The sequence below is a fragment of the Carcharodon carcharias genome, chromosome 38 (genome assembly GCF_017639515.1).
Source record: "Carcharodon carcharias isolate sCarCar2 chromosome 38, sCarCar2.pri, whole genome shotgun sequence".
NCBI classification, from domain to species: domain Eukaryota; kingdom Metazoa; phylum Chordata; class Chondrichthyes; order Lamniformes; family Lamnidae; genus Carcharodon; species Carcharodon carcharias.
In genome coordinates, this window is record NC_054504.1 from 2,321,406 (window position 1) to 2,341,403 (window position 19,998).

The following is a 19,998-nucleotide window of genomic DNA, read 5'->3' on the forward strand; positions in this document are numbered from 1 at the left end:
TTAGTAATTGAAGGGGACAGTTCTCTCTCTCTCTTATCAGTGTCCCCTTTAAGATATAAAGTGTCCACCCCACCCCGTACTTACTGTAACTCTCCCCACCCCGCCTCTAAGGCTTAAAGGGACACCCCCCCCCTTGCCCTTTTTTTTCTCTCCCCCCCTTTAAAACTTAAAGGGCCCTCCCCTCTGATCTTGGCATCGCCTCGAAAACATAAAGGAACATCTCCACCCCCCCCCCACCACTCCCCTCCCCCCACTGCAGTCAAGGTTTAAAGGGACCTCTGGTGCCCTCTTAAGACTTAAAGGGACCCACCCCCTTTTGTCCCTTGGGACCCCTCTCCTGTGTTTGGCGCCCCTCCCCTTTAAGATTTAAGCGACTTTTGCCCCCACCTCTGCTTCCCCCACCCACCCCCCCCCCCCAACCCCCCTCACCCCCTTTGCCGGCTCCCTTGCCTGTTTAAGATTTAAAGCGACCTCTCCCTCAATCCCCGCACCCACCCCCCGGTAACAGTCAGCCGCTCTTGGACTTGGAAGGAGCTTAAAGGGCCCCCGCCCCCCACCCCCAGCTTGCACTGACGCACCTCGAAGATTCCGCCCGACCCGGCGTATGGCTGGGCTTTGGGCCTTGAAGCTTTAAAGGGACCAAACTGCACCCCCGCCCCCCCCAACCACCCCCCGGCGCGCCATCGATCGATGTGATCGCCTCCGCGATATATATACCCCCCCCCCCCACCCCTCCCCCCGCCTCCCCTTCCTCCTCCTCCCCTCACCCACTCCCCGCTGGGCCGGGCATGTCCGGAGTTTCGGACGCCCCCGGGGAGGGGGCGGAGGTTCCCCTCCTGTTGGTGACCTCTCCGGCCGACAGGAAGACCTTGGCCCCCTCCGGCAGCAGCAGCAGCAGCAAGTATGTGAAGTTCAACGTGGGGGGCTTCCTGCACTACACCACGGTGCAGACCCTCTCCAAGCAGGAGACGGCCCTCAAGGCCATGTCCGATGGCAACACGGAGGTCCTGCGGGACCAGGAAGGTCTCGTATCGCTCCAGCCAAGGAACACGGTCAATGGCGAGAGGAGGACGGGGGAGGGGAGGGTCAATCGAGGGGTTAGGATCTGGAACGTGCTGAGGGTGTGTGGGGGAGGGAGGGTCAATCGAAGGGGGTTAGGATCTGGAACGCGCTGCCTGAGGTTGTCGGGGGGGGTGGGGGTATGGTTAATCGAGAGGTTAGGATCTGGAACGCGCTGCCTGAGAGTGTGTGGGGGAGGGAGGGTCAATCGAGGTGCTGGAGAAGGAATGGGATTGTGATCGGACAGGGGAGAACATGCAGGGTTACGGGGATTCGGTGGGGCAGCGGGATAGGATGAATCGATCATACCGGGAGAGCCAGCACCGTTTAGGAGGGGCCGAATGGTCTCTTCCGGGTGCTGTAAGTGTCCTGTGACTAACTCCCGCTGTCCCAATCGGCAGGTTGGATCCTGGTCGACAGGAGTGGACAGCACTTTGGCACGCTGCTTAACTACCTCCGAGATGGATCCATCCCCCTCCCTGAAGCAGTGCGAGAAATCAAGGAACTGCTTCTTGAAGCGAAATACTACCTCATCGAAGGGCTGGTGGAGGACTGTCAGCAGGCACTGAAGGTGGGGCAGGAGTGACAAAGAGGGTGAGGGTCAGTGTGAGAGAGAGTGTTATAACTCAGAGTCTTATACTGAGGGTCAGTGTGACAGAGAGAGTGTTATCACTGAGAGTCTTATACTGAGGGTCACTGTGAGAGAGAGTGTTATAACTGAGATGTTATAACTGAGAGTCTTATTCTGAGGGTCAGTGAAACAGAGAGTGTGTTATAACTGAGCGTCTTATACTAACCGTAATGTAACAGAGAGAGTGTTATAACTGAGAATCTTATACTGAGGGTCAGTGTAACAGAGTGAGTTTTATAGCTGAGAGTCTTATATTGAGGGTCACTGTGACAGGGAGAGGATTATAAATGAGAGTCTTATACTGAGGGTCAGTGTGAGGGAGAGTGTTATAAATGAGAGTCTTATACTGAGGGTCAGTGTAACAGAGAGAGTATTTTCACTGAGTGCCTTATACTGAGGGTCCGTGTGAGAGAGTGTTATAACTGAGAGTCGTATACTGAGGGTCAGTGTAACAGAGAGAGTGTTATTACTGAGAGTCTTATACTGCGTGTCAGTGTAACAGAGAGAGTGTTATAACTGAGAGTCTTATACTGCGGGTCAGTGTAACAGAGAGGGTGTTATTACTGAGAATCTTATACTGAGGGTCATTGTGAGAGAGAGTGTTATAACTGTGTCATATACTGAGGGTCAGTGACAGAGAGAGAGTGTTATAACTGAGAATCTTATACTGAGGTTCAGCGTGAGAGAAAGAGTGTAATAACTGAGAGTCTTATACTGAGGGTCAGTGTGAGAGAGAGAGTGTTATAATTGAGAATCTTATACTGATGTTCAGCGTGAGAGAAAGAGTGTTATAACTGAGAGTCTTATACTGAGGGTCAGTGTAACAGAGAGTGTGGTATAACTGAGAGTCTTATACAGAGTGTCAGTGTAACAGAAAGAGTGTTATAACTGAGAGTCTTATACTGAGGGTCAGTGTAACAGAGAGAGTGTTATAACTGAGAGTCTTATACTGAGTGACAGTGTAACAGAGAGGACTTTTAACTGAGAGACTTATACTGAGGGTCAGTGTAACAGAGAGAGAGTGTTATAACCGTGAGTCTTGTACTGAGGGTCAATGTAACAGAGAGAGTGTTATAACTGAGAGTCTTATACTGACGGTCAGTGTAACAGAGTGAGTGTTATAAGTCAGAGTCTTATACTGAGGGTCAGTGTAACATAGAGAGTGTTATAACTGAGAGTCTTATACTGAGGGTCAGTGTAACGGAGAAAGTGTTATAACTGAGAGTCTTAAACTGAAGGTCAGTGTAACAGAGGGAGTGCTATAACTGAGAGCCTTATACTGAGGGTCAGTGTAACAGAGAGTGTGTTATAACTGAGCGTCTTATACTAACCGTAATGTCACAGAGAGAGTGTTATAACTGAGAATCTTATACTGAGGGTCAGAGTAACAGAGTGAGTGTTATAACTGAGAGTCTTATATTGAGGGTCACTGTGACAGGGAGAGGATTATAAATGAGAGTCTTATACTGAGGGTCAGTGTGAGGGAGAGTGTTATAAATGAGAGTCTTATACTGAGGGTCAGTGTGACAGAGAGAGTGTTATCACTGAGAGTCTTATACTGAGGGTCATTGTGAGAGAAAGTGTTATAACTGTGTCTTATACTGAGGGTCAGTGAGAGAGAGAGAGTGTTATAACTGAGAATCTTATACTGAGGTTCAGCGTGAGAGAAAGAGTGTTATAACTGAGAGTCTTATACTGAGGGTCAGTGTGAGAGAGAGAGTGTTATAATTGAGAATCTTATACTGATGTTCAGCGTGAGAGAAAGAGTGTTATAACTGAGAGTCTTATACTGAGGGTCAGTGTAACAGAGAGAGTGTTATAACTGAGAGTCTTATACTCAGGGTCAGTGTAACAGACAGAGTGTTATAACTAAGAGTCTTATACTGAGGGTCAGTGTAACAGAGAGAGTGGTATAACTGAGAGTCTTATACAGAGTGTCAGTGTAACAGAAAGAGTGTTATAACTGAGAGTCTTATTCTGAGGGTCAGTGTAACAGAGAGAGTGTTATAACTGAGAGTAATTTACTGAGGGTCAGTGTAACAGAGAGAGTGTTATAACTGAGAGTCTTATACTAACCGTAATGTAACAGAGAGAGTGTTATAACTGAGAATCTTATACTGAGGGTCAGTGTAACAGAGTGAGTGTTATAACTGAGAGTGTTATACTGAGGGTCAGTGTAAGAGACAGAGTGTTATAACTGAGAGTCTTATGCTGAGGGTCAATGTAACAGAGAGAGTGTTATAACTGAGAGTCTTATACTGCGGGTCAGTGTAACAGAGAGGGTGTTATTACTGAGAATCTTATACTGAGGGTCATTGTGAGAGAGAGTGTTATAACTGTGTCTTATACTGAGGGTCAGTGAGAGAGAGAGAGTGTTATAACTGAGAATCTTATACTGAGGTTCAGCGTGAGAGAAAGAGTGTTATAACTGAGAGTCTTATACTGAGGGTCAGTGTGAGAGAGAGAGTGTTATAATTGAGAATCTTATACTGATGTTCAGCGTGAGAGAAAGAGTGTTATAACTGAGAGTCTTATACTGAGGGTCAGTGTAACAGAGAGAGTGTTATAACTGAGAGTCTTATACTCAGGGTCAGTGTAACAGACAGAGTGTTATAACTAAGAGTCTTATACTGACGGTCAGTGCAACAGAGAGAGTGGTATAACTGAGAGTCTTATACAGAGTGTCAGTGTAACAGAAAGAGTGTGATAACTGAGAGTCTTATACTGAGGGTCAGTGTAACAGAGAGAGTGTTATAACTGAGAGTCTTATACTGAGTGACAGTGTAACAGAGAGGACTTTTAACTGAGAGACTTATACTGAGGGTCAATGTAACAGAGAGAGTGTTATAACTGAGAGTCTTATACTGACGGTCAGTGTAACAGAGTGAGTGTTATAAGTCAGAGTCTTATACTGAGGGTCAGTGTAACATAGAGAGTGTTATAACTGAGAGTCTGATACTGAGGGTCAGTGTAACGGAGAGAGTGTTATAACTGAGAGTCTTAAACTGAAGGTCAGTGTAACAGAGGGAGTGCTATAACTGAGAGTCTATACTGAGGGTCAGTGTAACAGAGAGTGTGTTATAACTGAGCGTCTTATACTAACCGTAATGTCACAGAGAGAGTATTATAACTGAGAATCTTATACTGAGGGTCAGTGTGAGAGAGAGAGTGTTATAATTGAGAATCTTATACTGATGTTCAGCGTGAGAGAAAGAGTGTTATAACTGAGAGTCTTATACTGAGGGTCAGTGTAACAGAGAGAGTGTTATAACTGAGAATCTTATACTGAAGGTCATTGTGAGAGAGAGTGTTATAACTGTGTCTTATACTGAGGGTCAGTGAGAGAGAGAGAGTGTTATAACTGAGAGTCTTATACTGAGGGTCAGTGTGACAGAGAGAGTGTGAAAACTGAGAATCTTATACTGAGGGTCATTGTGAGAGAGAGTGTTATAACTGAGAGTCTTATACTGAGGGAGAGTGTAACAGAGAGAGTGTTATAACTGAGAGTCTTATACTGAGGATCAGTGTAATAGAGAGAGTGGAATAACTGAGAGTCTTATACTGAGCGTCAGTGTAACAGAGACGGTTATAACTGAGAGTCTTATACTGTGTGTCAGTGTAAGAGAGAGAGTGTAATAACTGAGAGCCTTATATGAGGGTCAGTTTGAAAGAGAGAGTGTGATAACTGAGAGCCTTATACTGAGGGTCAGTTTGAAAGAAAGTGTGTTATAACTGAGAACCTTATACTGAGGGTCAGTGTAACAGAGAGAGTGTTATAACTGAGAGTCTTATACTGAGGGTCAATGCAACAGAGAGAGTGATATAACTGAGAGTCTTATACTGAGGGTCAGTGTAACAGAGAGAGTGTTATAACTGAGAGCCTTATACTGAGGGTCAGTTTGAAAGAAAGTGTGTTATAACTGAGAACCTTATACCCTCAGGTCAGCGTGAGAGAAAGAGTGTTATAACTGAGATTCTTATACTGAGGGTCAGTGTAACAGAGAGAGTGTTATAACTGAGAGTAATTTACTGAGGGTCAGTGTAACAGAGAGAGTGTTATAAATGAGAGTCTTATACTAACCGTAATGTAACAGAGAGAGTGTTATAACTGAGAATCTTATACTGAGGGTCAGTGTAACAGAGTGAGTGTCATAACTGAGAGTGTTATACTGAGGGTCAGTGTAAGAGACAGAGTGTTATAACTGAGAGTCTTACACTGAGGGTCAATGTAACAGAGAGAGTGTTATAACTGAGAGTTTTATACTGCGGGTCAGTGTAACAGAGAGGGTGTTATTACTGAGAATCTTATACTGAGGGTCAGTGAGAGAGAGAGAGTGTTATAACTGAGAATCTTATACTGAGGTTCAGCGTGAGAGAAAGAGTGTTATAACTGAGAGTCTTATACTGAGGGTCAGTGTGAGGGAGAGTGTTATAAATGAGAGTCTTATACTGAGGGTCAGTGTAACAGAGAGAGTGTTATTACTGAGAGTCTTATACTGCATGTCAGTGTAACAGAGAGAGTGTTATAACTGAGAGTCTTATACTGCGGGTCAGTGTAACAGAGAGGGTGTTATTACTGAGAATCTTATACTGAGGTTCATTGTGAGAGTGAGTGTTATAACTGTGTCTTATACTGAGGGTCAGTGAGAGAGAGAGAGTGTTATAACTGAGAATCTTATACTGAGGTTCAGCGTGAGAGAAAGAGTGTTATAACTGAGAGTCTTATACTGAGGGTCAGTGTGAGAGAGAGAGTGTTATAATTGAGAATCTTATACTAATGATCAGCGTGAGAGAAAGAGTGTTATAACTGAGAGTCTTATACTGTGGGTCAGTGTAACAGAGAGAGTGTTATAACTGAGAGTCTTATACTGAGGGACAGTGTGACAGACAGAGTGTTATTACTGAGAGTCTTAAACTGAGGGTTAGTGTAACAGAGAGAGTGCTATAACTGAGAGTCTTATACTGAGGGTCAGTGTGAGAGAGAGAGTGTTATAACTGAGAGTCTTATTCTGAGGGTCATTGTAACAGAGAGTGTGTTATAACCGAGCGTCTCATACTAACCGTAATGTAACAGAGAGAGTGCTATAACTGAGAATCTTATACTGAGGGTCAGTGTAACAGAGAGAGTGTTATAACTGAGAGTCTTATACTGAGGGTCAGTGTAACAGAGAGAGTGTTATAACTGTGAGTCTTATACTGAGTGACAGTGTAACAGAGAGGACTTTTAACTGAGAGACTTATACTGAGGGTCAATGTAACAGAGAGAGTGTTATAACTGAGATGCTTATACTGACGGTCAGTTTAACAGAGTGAGTGTTATAAGTCAGAGTCTGACACTGAGGGTCAGTGTAACATAGAGAGTGTAATAACTGAAAGTCTTATACTGAGGGTCAGTGTAACGGAGAGAGTGTTATAACTGAGAGTCTTAAACTGAAGGTCAGTGTAACAGAGGGAGTGCTATAACTGAGAGCCTTATACTGAGGGTCAGTGTAACAGAGTGTGTTATAACTGAGCGTCTTATACTAACCGTAATGTCACAGAGAGAGTGTTATAACTGAGAATCTTATACTGAGGGTCAGAGTAACAGAGTGAGTGTTATAACTGAGAGTCTTATATTGAGGGTCACTGTGATAGGGAGAGGATTATAAATGAGAGTCTTATACTGAGGGTCAGTGTAACAGAGAGAGTGTTTTCACTGAGTGCCTTATACTGAGGGTCCGTGTGAGAGAGTGTTATAACTGAGAGTCGTATACTGAGGGTCAGTGTAACAGAGAGAGTGTTATTACTGAGAGTCTTATACTGCGTGTCAGTGTAACAGAGAGAGTGTTATAACTGAGAGTCTTATACTGCGGGTCAGTGTAACAGAGAGGGTGTTATTACTGAGAATCTTATACTGAGGGTCATTGTGAGAGAGAGTGTTATAACTTTGTCTTATACTGAGGGTCAGTGTGAGAGAGAGAGTGTTATAACTGAGAATCTTATACTAAGGTTCAGCGTGAGAGAAAGAGTGTTATAACTGAGAGCCTTATACTGAGGGTCAGTGTGAGAGAGAGAGTGTTATAATTGAAAATCTTATACTGATGTTCAGCGTTAGAGAAAGAGTGTTATAACTGAGAGTCTTATTCTGAGGGTCAGTGTAACAGAGAGAGTGTTATAACTGAGAATCTTATACTGAAGGTCATTGTGAGAGAGAGTGTTATAACTGTGTCTTAACTGAGGGTCAGTGAGAGAGAGAGAGTGTTATAACTGAGTGTCTTATACTGAGGGTCAGTGTGAGAGAGAGAGTGGTATAACTGAGAGTCTTATACTGAGTGTCAGTGTAACTGAGAGGGTTATAACTGAGAGTCTTATACTGTGTGTCAGTGTAAGAGAGAGAGTGTAATAACTGAGAGCCTTATAGTGAGGGTCAGTTTGAAAAAGAGTGTGTTATAACTGAGAATCTTATACTGAGGGTCAGCGTGAGAGAAAGAGTGTTACAACTGAGAGTATTATACTGAGGGTCAGTGTAACAGACAGAGTGTTATAACTGAGAGTCTTATACTGAGGGTCAGTGTAACAGAGAGAGTGGTATAACTGAGAGTGTTATACTGAGTGTCAGTGTAACAGAAAGAGTGTTATAAATTAGAGTCCTATTCTGAGGGTCAGTGTAACAGAGAGAGTGTTTTAACTGAGGGTCTTATACTGAGTGACAGTGTAACAGAGAGGGCTTTTAACTGAGAGACTTATACTGAGGGTCAGTGTAACAGAGAGAGAGAGTGTTATAACTGTGAGTCTTATACTGAGGGTCAATGTGACTGAGAGAGTGTTATAACTGAGAGTCTTATACTGCGGGTCAATGTAACTGAGAGAGTGTTATAACTGAGAGTCTTATACTGACGGTCAGTGTAACAGGGTGAGAGTTATAACTCAGAGTCTTTTACTGAGGGTCAGTGTGAGGGAGAGTTATAACTGAGAGTCTTATACTGTGGGTCAGTGTAACAGAGAGAGTGTTATAACTGAGAGTCTTATACTGAGGGACAGTGTGACAGACAGAGTGTTATTACTGAGAGTCTTAAACTGAGGGTTAGTGTAACAGAGAGAGTGCTATAACTGAGAGTCTTATACTGAGGGTCAGCGTGAGAGAAAGAGTGTTATAACTGAGAGTCTTATACTGAGGGTCAGTGTAACAGAGAGAGTGTTATAACTGAGAGTCTTATACTCAGGGTCAGTGTAACAGACAGAGTGTTATAACTAAGAGTCTTATACTGACGGTCAGTGCAACAGAGAGAGTGGTATAACTGAGAGTCTTATACAGAGTGTCAGTGTAACAGAAAGAGTGTGATAACTGAGAGTCTTATACTGAGGGTCAGTGTAACAGAGAGAGTGTTATAACTGAGAGTCTTATACTGAGTGACAGTGTAACAGAGAGGACTTTTAACTGAGAGACTTATACTGAGGGTCAATGTAACAGAGAGAGTGTTATAACTGAGAGTCTTATACTGACGGTCAGTGTAACAGAGTGAGTGTTATAAGTCAGAGTCTTATACTGAGGGTCAGTGTAACATAGAGAGTGTTATAACTGAGAGTCTGATACTGAGGGTCAGTGTAACGGAGAGAGTGTTATAACTGAGAGTCTTAAACTGAAGGTCAGTGTAACAGAGGGAGTGCTATAACTGAGAGTCTATACTGAGGGTCAGTGTAACAGAGAGTGTGTTATAACTGAGCGTCTTATACTAACCGTAATGTCACAGAGAGAGTATTATAACTGAGAATCTTATACTGAGGGTCAGTGTGAGAGAGAGAGTGTTATAATTGAGAATCTTATACTGATGTTCAGCGTGAGAGAAAGAGTGTTATAACTGAGAGTCTTATACTGAGGGTCAGTGTAACAGAGAGAGTGTTATAACTGAGAATCTTATACTGAAGGTCATTGTGAGAGAGAGTGTTATAACTGTGTCTTATACTGAGGGTCAGTGAGAGAGAGAGAGTGTTATAACTGAGAGTCTTATACTGAGGGTCAGTGTGACAGAGAGAGTGTGAAAACTGAGAATCTTATACTGAGGGTCATTGTGAGAGAGAGTGTTATAACTGAGAGTCTTATACTGAGGGAGAGTGTAACAGAGAGAGTGTTATAACTGAGAGTCTTATACTGAGGGTCAGTGTAATAGAGAGAGTGGAATAACTGAGAGTCTTATACTGAGCGTCAGTGTAACAGAGACGGTTATAACTGAGAGTCTTATACTGTGTGTCAGTGTAAGAGAGAGAGTGTAATAACTGAGAGCCTTATATGAGGGTCAGTTTGAAAGAGAGAGTGTGATAACTGAGAGCCTTATACTGAGGGTCAGTTTGAAAGAAAGTGTGTTATAACTGAGAACCTTATACTGAGGGTCAGTGTAACAGAGAGAGTGTTATAACTGAGAGTCTTATACTGAGGGTCAATGCAACAGAGAGAGTGATATAACTGAGAGTCTTATACTGAGGGTCAGTGTAACAGAGAGAGTGTTATAACTGAGAGCCTTATACTGAGGGTCAGTTTGAAAGAAAGTGTGTTATAACTGAGAACCTTATACCCTCAGGTCAGCGTGAGAGAAAGAGTGTTATAACTGAGATTCTTATACTGAGGGTCAGTGTAACAGAGAGAGTGTTATAACTGAGAGTAATTTACTGAGGGTCAGTGTAACAGAGAGAGTGTTATAAATGAGAGTCTTATACTAACCGTAATGTAACAGAGAGAGTGTTATAACTGAGAATCTTATACTGAGGGTCAGTGTAACAGAGTGAGTGTCATAACTGAGAGTGTTATACTGAGGGTCAGTGTAAGAGACAGAGTGTTATAACTGAGAGTCTTACACTGAGGGTCAATGTAACAGAGAGAGTGTTATAACTGAGAGTTTTATACTGCGGGTCAGTGTAACAGAGAGGGTGTTATTACTGAGAATCTTATACTGAGGGTCAGTGAGAGAGAGAGAGTGTTATAACTGAGAATCTTATACTGAGGTTCAGCGTGAGAGAAAGAGTGTTATAACTGAGAGTCTTATACTGAGGGTCAGTGTGAGGGAGAGTGTTATAAATGAGAGTCTTATACTGAGGGTCAGTGTAACAGAGAGAGTGTTATTACTGAGAGTCTTATACTGCATGTCAGTGTAACAGAGAGAGTGTTATAACTGAGAGTCTTATACTGCGGGTCAGTGTAACAGAGAGGGTGTTATTACTGAGAATCTTATACTGAGGTTCATTGTGAGAGTGAGTGTTATAACTGTGTCTTATACTGAGGGTCAGTGAGAGAGAGAGAGTGTTATAACTGAGAATCTTATACTGAGGTTCAGCGTGAGAGAAAGAGTGTTATAACTGAGAGTCTTATACTGAGGGTCAGTGTGAGAGAGAGAGTGTTATAATTGAGAATCTTATACTAATGATCAGCGTGAGAGAAAGAGTGTTATAACTGAGAGTCTTATACTGAGGGTCAGTGTAACAGAGAGAGTGGTATAACTGAGAGTCTTATACAGAGTGTCAGTGTAACAGAAAGAGTGTTATAACTGAGAGTCTTATACTGAGGGTCAGTGTAACAGAGAGAGTGTTATAACTGTGAGTCTTATACTGAGTGACAGTGTAACAGAGAGGACTTTTAACTGAGAGACTTATACTGAGGGTCAATGTAACAGAGAGAGTGTTATAACTGAGATGCTTATACTGACGGTCAGTTTAACAGAGTGAGTGTTATAAGTCAGAGTCTGACACTGAGGGTCAGTGTAACATAGAGAGTGTAATAACTGAAAGTCTTATACTGAGGGTCAGTGTAACGGAGAGAGTGTTATAACTGAGAGTCTTAAACTGAAGGTCAGTGTAACAGAGGGAGTGCTATAACTGAGAGCCTTATACTGAGGGTCAGTGTAACAGAGTGTGTTATAACTGAGCGTCTTATACTAACCGTAATGTCACAGAGAGAGTGTTATAACTGAGAATCTTATACTGAGGGTCAGAGTAACAGAGTGAGTGTTATAACTGAGAGTCTTATATTGAGGGTCACTGTGATAGGGAGAGGATTATAAATGAGAGTCTTATACTGAGGGTCAGTGTAACAGAGAGAGTGTTTTCACTGAGTGCCTTATACTGAGGGTCCGTGTGAGAGAGTGTTATAACTGAGAGTCGTATACTGAGGGTCAGTGTAACAGAGAGAGTGTTATTACTGAGAGTCTTATACTGCGTGTCAGTGTAACAGAGAGAGTGTTATAACTGAGAGTCTTATACTGCGGGTCAGTGTAACAGAGAGGGTGTTATTACTGAGAATCTTATACTGAGGGTCATTGTGAGAGAGAGTGTTATAACTTTGTCTTATACTGAGGGTCAGTGTGAGAGAGAGAGTGTTATAACTGAGAATCTTATACTAAGGTTCAGCGTGAGAGAAAGAGTGTTATAACTGAGAGCCTTATACTGAGGGTCAGTGTGAGAGAGAGAGTGTTATAATTGAAAATCTTATACTGATGTTCAGCGTTAGAGAAAGAGTGTTATAACTGAGAGTCTTATTCTGAGGGTCAGTGTAACAGAGAGAGTGTTATAACTGAGAATCTTATACTGAAGGTCATTGTGAGAGAGAGTGTTATAACTGTGTCTTAACTGAGGGTCAGTGAGAGAGAGAGAGTGTTATAACTGAGTGTCTTATACTGAGGGTCAGTGTGAGAGAGAGAGTGGTATAACTGAGAGTCTTATACTGAGTGTCAGTGTAACTGAGAGGGTTATAACTGAGAGTCTTATACTGTGTGTCAGTGTAAGAGAGAGAGTGTAATAACTGAGAGCCTTATAGTGAGGGTCAGTTTGAAAAAGAGTGTGTTATAACTGAGAATCTTATACTGAGGGTCAGCGTGAGAGAAAGAGTGTTACAACTGAGAGTATTATACTGAGGGTCAGTGTAACAGACAGAGTGTTATAACTGAGAGTCTTATACTGAGGGTCAGTGTAACAGAGAGAGTGGTATAACTGAGAGTGTTATACTGAGTGTCAGTGTAACAGAAAGAGTGTTATAAATTAGAGTCCTATTCTGAGGGTCAGTGTAACAGAGAGAGTGTTTTAACTGAGGGTCTTATACTGAGTGACAGTGTAACAGAGAGGGCTTTTAACTGAGAGACTTATACTGAGGGTCAGTGTAACAGAGAGAGAGTGTTATAACTGTGAGTCTTATACTGAGGGTCAATGTGACTGAGAGAGTGTTATAACTGAGAGTCTTATACTGCGGGTCAATGTAACTGAGAGAGTGTTATAACTGAGAGTCTTATACTGACGGTCAGTGTAACAGGGTGAGAGTTATAACTCAGAGTCTTTTACTGAGGGTCAGTGTGAGGGAGAGTTATAACTGAGAGTCTTATACTGTGGGTCAGTGTAACAGAGAGAGTGTTATAACTGAGAGTCTTATACTGAGGGACAGTGTGACAGACAGAGTGTTATTACTGAGAGTCTTAAACTGAGGGTTAGTGTAACAGAGAGAGTGCTATAACTGAGAGTCTTATACTGAGGGTCAGTGTGAGAGAGAGAGTGTTATAACTGAGAGTCTTATTCTGAGGGTCATTGTAACAGAGAGTGTGTTATAACCGAGCGTCTCATACTAACCGTAATGTAACAGAGAGAGTGCTATAACTGAGAATCTTATACTGAGGGTCAGTGTAACAGAGAGAGTGTTATAACTGAGAGTCTTATACTGAGGGTCAGTGTAACAGAGAGAGTGTTATAACTGTGAGTCTTATACTGAGTGACAGTGTAACAGAGAGGACTTTTAACTGAGAGACTTATACTGAGGGTCAATGTAACAGAGAGAGTGTTATAACTGAGATGCTTATACTGACGGTCAGTTTAACAGAGTGAGTGTTATAAGTCAGAGTCTGACACTGAGGGTCAGTGTAACATAGAGAGTGTAATAACTGAAAGTCTTATACTGAGGGTCAGTGTAACGGAGAGAGTGTTATAACTGAGAGTCTTAAACTGAAGGTCAGTGTAACAGAGGGAGTGCTATAACTGAGAGCCTTATACTGAGGGTCAGTGTAACAGAGTGTGTTATAACTGAGCGTCTTATACTAACCGTAATGTCACAGAGAGAGTGTTATAACTGAGAATCTTATACTGAGGGTCAGAGTAACAGAGTGAGTGTTATAACTGAGAGTCTTATATTGAGGGTCACTGTGATAGGGAGAGGATTATAAATGAGAGTCTTATACTGAGGGTCAGTGTAACAGAGAGAGTGTTTTCACTGAGTGCCTTATACTGAGGGTCCGTGTGAGAGAGTGTTATAACTGAGAGTCGTATACTGAGGGTCAGTGTAACAGAGAGAGTGTTATTACTGAGAGTCTTATACTGCGTGTCAGTGTAACAGAGAGAGTGTTATAACTGAGAGTCTTATACTGCGGGTCAGTGTAACAGAGAGGGTGTTATTACTGAGAATCTTATACTGAGGGTCATTGTGAGAGAGAGTGTTATAACTTTGTCTTATACTGAGGGTCAGTGTGAGAGAGAGAGTGTTATAACTGAGAATCTTATACTAAGGTTCAGCGTGAGAGAAAGAGTGTTATAACTGAGAGCCTTATACTGAGGGTCAGTGTGAGAGAGAGAGTGTTATAATTGAAAATCTTATACTGATGTTCAGCGTTAGAGAAAGAGTGTTATAACTGAGAGTCTTATTCTGAGGGTCAGTGTAACAGAGAGAGTGTTATAACTGAGAATCTTATACTGAAGGTCATTGTGAGAGAGAGTGTTATAACTGTGTCTTAACTGAGGGTCAGTGAGAGAGAGAGAGTGTTATAACTGAGTGTCTTATACTGAGGGTCAGTGTGAGAGAGAGTGGTATAACTGAGAGTCTTATACTGAGTGTCAGTGTAACTGAGAGGGTTATAACTGAGAGTCTTATACTGTGTGTCAGTGTAAGAGAGAGAGTGTAATAACTGAGAGCCTTATAGTGAGGGTCAGTTTGAAAAAGAGTGTGTTATAACTGAGAATCTTATACTGAGGGTCAGCGTGAGAGAAAGAGTGTTACAACTGAGAGTATTATACTGAGGGTCAGTGTAACAGACAGAGTGTTATAACTGAGAGTCTTATACTGAGGGTCAGTGTAACAGAGAGAGTGGTATAACTGAGAGTGTTATACTGAGTGTCAGTGTAACAGAAAGAGTGTTATAAATTAGAGTCCTATTCTGAGGGTCAGTGTAACAGAGAGAGTGTTTTAACTGAGGGTCTTATACTGAGTGACAGTGTAACAGAGAGGGCTTTTAACTGAGAGACTTATACTGAGGGTCAGTGTAACAGAGAGAGAGAGTGTTATAACTGTGAGTCTTATACTGAGGGTCAATGTGACTGAGAGAGTGTTATAACTGAGAGTCTTATACTGCGGGTCAATGTAACTGAGAGAGTGTTATAACTGAGAGTCTTATACTGACGGTCAGTGTAACAGGGTGAGAGTTATAACTCAGAGTCTTTTACTGAGGGTCAGTGTGAGGGAGAGTTATAACTGAGAGTCTTATACTGTGGGTCAGTGTAACAGAGAGAGTGTTATAACTGAGAGTCTTATACTGAGGGACAGTGTGACAGACAGAGTGTTATTACTGAGAGTCTTAAACTGAGGGTTAGTGTAACAGAGAGAGTGCTATAACTGAGAGTCTTATACTGAGGGTCAGCGTGAGAGAAAGAGTGTTATAACTGAGAGTCTTATACTGAGGGTCAGTGTAACAGAGAGAGTGTTATAACTGAGAGTCTTATACTCAGGGTCAGTGTAACAGACAGAGTGTTATAACTAAGAGTCTTATACTGACGGTCAGTGCAACAGAGAGAGTGGTATAACTGAGAGTCTTATACAGAGTGTCAGTGTAACAGAAAGAGTGTGATAACTGAGAGTCTTATACTGAGGGTCAGTGTAACAGAGAGAGTGTTATAACTGAGAGTCTTATACTGAGTGACAGTGTAACAGAGAGGACTTTTAACTGAGAGACTTATACTGAGGGTCAATGTAACAGAGAGAGTGTTATAACTGAGAGTCTTATACTGACGGTCAGTGTAACAGAGTGAGTGTTATAAGTCAGAGTCTTATACTGAGGGTCAGTGTAACATAGAGAGTGTTATAACTGAGAGTCTGATACTGAGGGTCAGTGTAACGGAGAGAGTGTTATAACTGAGAGTCTTAAACTGAAGGTCAGTGTAACAGAGGGAGTGCTATAACTGAGAGTCTATACTGAGGGTCAGTGTAACAGAGAGTGTGTTATAACTGAGCGTCTTATACTAACCGTAATGTCACAGAGAGAGTATTATAACTGAGAATCTTATACTGAGGGTCAGTGTGAGAGAGAGAGTGTTATAATTGAGAATCTTATACTGATGTTCAGCGTGAGAGAAAGAGTGTTATAACTGAGAGTCTTATACTGAGGGTCAGTGTAACAGAGAGAGTGTTATAACTGAGAATCTTATACTGAAGGTCATTGTGAGAGAGAGTGTTATAACTGTGTCTTATACTGAGGGTCAGTGAGAGAGAGAGAGTGTTATAACTGAGAGTCTTATACTGAGGGTCAGTGTGACAGAGAGAGTGTGAAAACTGAGAATCTTATACTGAGGGTCATTGTGAGAGAGAGTGTTATAACTGAGAGTCTTATACTGAGGGAGAGTGTAACAGAGAGAGTGTTATAACTGAGAGTCTTATACTGAGGGTCAGTGTAATAGAGAGAGTGGAATAACTGAGAGTCTTATACTGAGCGTCAGTGTAACAGAGACGGTTATAACTGAGAGTCTTATACTGTGTGTCAGTGTAAGAGAGAGAGTGTAATAACTGAGAGCCTTATATGAGGGTCAGTTTGAAAGAGAGAGTGTGATAACTGAGAGCCTTATACTGAGGGTCAGTTTGAAAGAAAGTGTGTTATAACTGAGAACCTTATACTGAGGGTCAGTGTAACAGAGAGAGTGTTATAACTGAGAGTCTTATACTGAGGGTCAATGCAACAGAGAGAGTGATATAACTGAGAGTCTTATACTGAGGGTCAGTGTAACAGAGAGAGTGTTATAACTGAGAGCCTTATACTGAGGGTCAGTTTGAAAGAAAGTGTGTTATAACTGAGAACCTTATACCCTCAGGTCAGCGTGAGAGAAAGAGTGTTATAACTGAGATTCTTATACTGAGGGTCAGTGTAACAGAGAGAGTGTTATAACTGAGAGTAATTTACTGAGGGTCAGTGTAACAGAGAGAGTGTTATAAATGAGAGTCTTATACTAACCGTAATGTAACAGAGAGAGTGTTATAACTGAGAATCTTATACTGAGGGTCAGTGTAACAGAGTGAGTGTCATAACTGAGAGTGTTATACTGAGGGTCAGTGTAAGAGACAGAGTGTTATAACTGAGAGTCTTACACTGAGGGTCAATGTAACAGAGAGAGTGTTATAACTGAGAGTTTTATACTGCGGGTCAGTGTAACAGAGAGGGTGTTATTACTGAGAATCTTATACTGAGGGTCATTGTGAGAGAGAGTGTTATAACTGAGAATCTTATACTGAGGTTCAGCGTGAGAGAAAAGAGTGTTATAACTGAGAGTCTTATACTGAGGGTCAGTGTGAGGGAGAGTGTTATAAATGAGAGTCTTATACTGAGGGTCAGTGTAACAGAGAGAGTGTTATTACTGAGAGTCTTATACTGCATGTCAGTGTAACAGAGAGAGTGTTATAACTGAGAGTCTTATACTGCGGGTCAGTGTAACAGAGAGGGTGTTATTACTGAGAATCTTATACTGAGGTTCATTGTGAGAGTGAGTGTTATAACTGTGTCTTATACTGAGGGTCAGTGAGAGAGAGAGAGTGTTATAACTGAGAATCTTATACTGAGGTTCAGCGTGAGAGAAAGAGTGTTATAACTGAGAGTCTTATACTGAGGGTCAGTGTGAGAGAGAGAGTGTTATAATTGAGAATCTTATACTAATGATCAGCGTGAGAGAAAGAGTGTTATAACTGAGAGTCTTATACTGAGGGTCAGTGTAACAGAGAGAGTGGTATAACTGAGAGTCTTATACAGAGTGTCAGTGTAACAGAAAGAGTGTTATAACTGAGAGTCTTATACTGAGGGTCAGTGTAACAGAGAGAGTGTTATAACTGTGAGTCTTATACTGAGTGACAGTGTAACAGAGAGGACTTTTAACTGAGAGACTTATACTGAGGGTCAATGTAACAGAGAGAGTGTTATAACTGAGATGCTTATACTGACGGTCAGTTTAACAGAGTGAGTGTTATAAGTCAGAGTCTGACACTGAGGGTCAGTGTAACATAGAGAGTGTAATAACTGAAAGTCTTATACTGAGGGTCAGTGTAACGGAGAGAGTGTTATAACTGAGAGTCTTAAACTGAAGGTCAGTGTAACAGAGGGAGTGCTATAACTGAGAGCCTTATACTGAGGGTCAGTGTAACAGAGTGTGTTATAACTGAGCGTCTTATACTAACCGTAATGTCACAGAGAGAGTGTTATAACTGAGAATCTTATACTGAGGGTCAGAGTAACAGAGTGAGTGTTATAACTGAGAGTCTTATATTGAGGGTCACTGTGATAGGGAGAGGATTATAAATGAGAGTCTTATACTGAGGGTCAGTGTAACAGAGAGAGTGTTTTCACTGAGTGCCTTATACTGAGGGTCCGTGTGAGAGAGTGTTATAACTGAGAGTCGTATACTGAGGGTCAGTGTAACAGAGAGAGTGTTATTACTGAGAGTCTTATACTGCGTGTCAGTGTAACAGAGAGAGTGTTATAACTGAGAGTCTTATACTGCGGGTCAGTGTAACAGAGAGGGTGTTATTACTGAGAATCTTATACTGAGGGTCATTGTGAGAGAGAGTGTTATAACTTTGTCTTATACTGAGGGTCAGTGTGAGAGAGAGTGTTATAACTGAGAATCTTATACTAAGGTTCAGCGTGAGAGAAAGAGTGTTATAACTGAGAGCCTTATACTGAGGGTCAGTGTGAGAGAGAGAGTGTTATAATTGAAAATCTTATACTGATGTTCAGCGTTAGAGAAAGAGTGTTATAACTGAGAGTCTTATTCTGAGGGTCAGTGTAACAGAGAGAGTGTTATAACTGAGAATCTTATACTGAAGGTCATTGTGAGAGAGAGTGTTATAACTGTGTCTTAACTGAGGGTCAGTGAGAGAGAGAGAGCGTTATAACTGAGTGTCTTATACTGAGGGTCAGTGTGAGAGAGAGAGTGGTATAACTGAGAGTCTTATACTGAGTGTCAGTGTAACTGAGAGGGTTATAACTGAGAGTCTTATACTGTGTGTCAGTGTAAGAGAGAGAGTGTAATAACTGAGAGCCTTATAGTGAGGGTCAGTTTGAAAAAGAGTGTGTTATAACTGAGAATCTTATACTGAGGGTCAGCGTGAGAGAAAGAGTGTTACAACTGAGAGTATTATACTGAGGGTCAGTGTAACAGACAGAGTGTTATAACTGAGAGTCTTATACTGAGGGTCAGTGTAACAGAGAGAGTGGTATAACTGAGAGTGTTATACTGAGTGTCAGTGTAACAGAAAGAGTGTTATAAATTAGAGTCCTATTCTGAGGGTCAGTGTAACAGAGAGAGTGTTTTAACTGAGGGTCTTATACTGAGTGACAGTGTAACAGAGAGGGCTTTTAACTGAGAGACTTATACTGAGGGTCAGTGTAACAGAGAGAGAGAGTGTTATAACTGTGAGTCTTATACTGAGGGTCAATGTGACTGAGAGAGTGTTATAACTGAGAGTCTTATACTGCGGGTCAATGTAACTGAGAGAGTGTTATAACTGAGAGTCTTATACTGACGGTCAGTGTAACAGGGTGAGAGTTATAACTCAGAGTCTTTTACTGAGGGTCAGTGTGAGGGAGAGTTATAACTGAGAGTCTTATACTGTGGGTCAGTGTAACAGAGAGAGTGTTATAACTGAGAGTCTTATACTGAGGGACAGTGTGACAGACAGAGTGTTATAACTGAGAGTCTTAAACTGAGGGTCAGTGTAACAGAGAGAGTGCTATAACTGAGAGTCTTATACTGAGGGTCAGTGTGAGAGAGAGAGTGTTATAACTGAGAGTCTTATTCTGAGGGTCATTGTAACAGAGAGTGTGTTATAACCGAGCGTCTTATACTAACCGTAATGTAACAGAGAGAGTGCTATAACTGAGAATCTTATACTGAGGGTCAGTGTAACAGAGAGAGTGTTATAACTGAGAGTCTTATACTGAGGGTCAGTGTGAGAGAGAGAGTGTTATAACTGAGAGTCTTATTCTGAGGGTCATTGTAACAGAGAGTGTGTTATAACCGAGCGTCTCATACTAACCGTAATGTAACAGAGAGAGTGCTAT

At 41.8% G+C, this 19,998-nt stretch overlaps 1 protein-coding gene across 1 annotated transcript in view; it reads left to right on the plus strand.

The window, feature by feature from the left end:
- The first annotated feature begins 733 nt into the window (after positions 1–733).
- The window catches only part of LOC121273046 (BTB/POZ domain-containing adapter for CUL3-mediated RhoA degradation protein 1-like), a 106,682-nt gene continuing 87,417 nt past the window's right edge, over positions 734–19,998 (plus strand). Inside the window, exons 1-2 of the mRNA XM_041179996.1 lie at positions 734–1,023; positions 1,461–1,630. Of these exons, the coding sequence (XP_041035930.1) occupies positions 789–1,023; positions 1,461–1,630 (405 nt within the window). The 5' untranslated portion in view covers positions 734–788. The remainder of the gene's footprint in view (positions 1,024–1,460; positions 1,631–19,998) is intronic.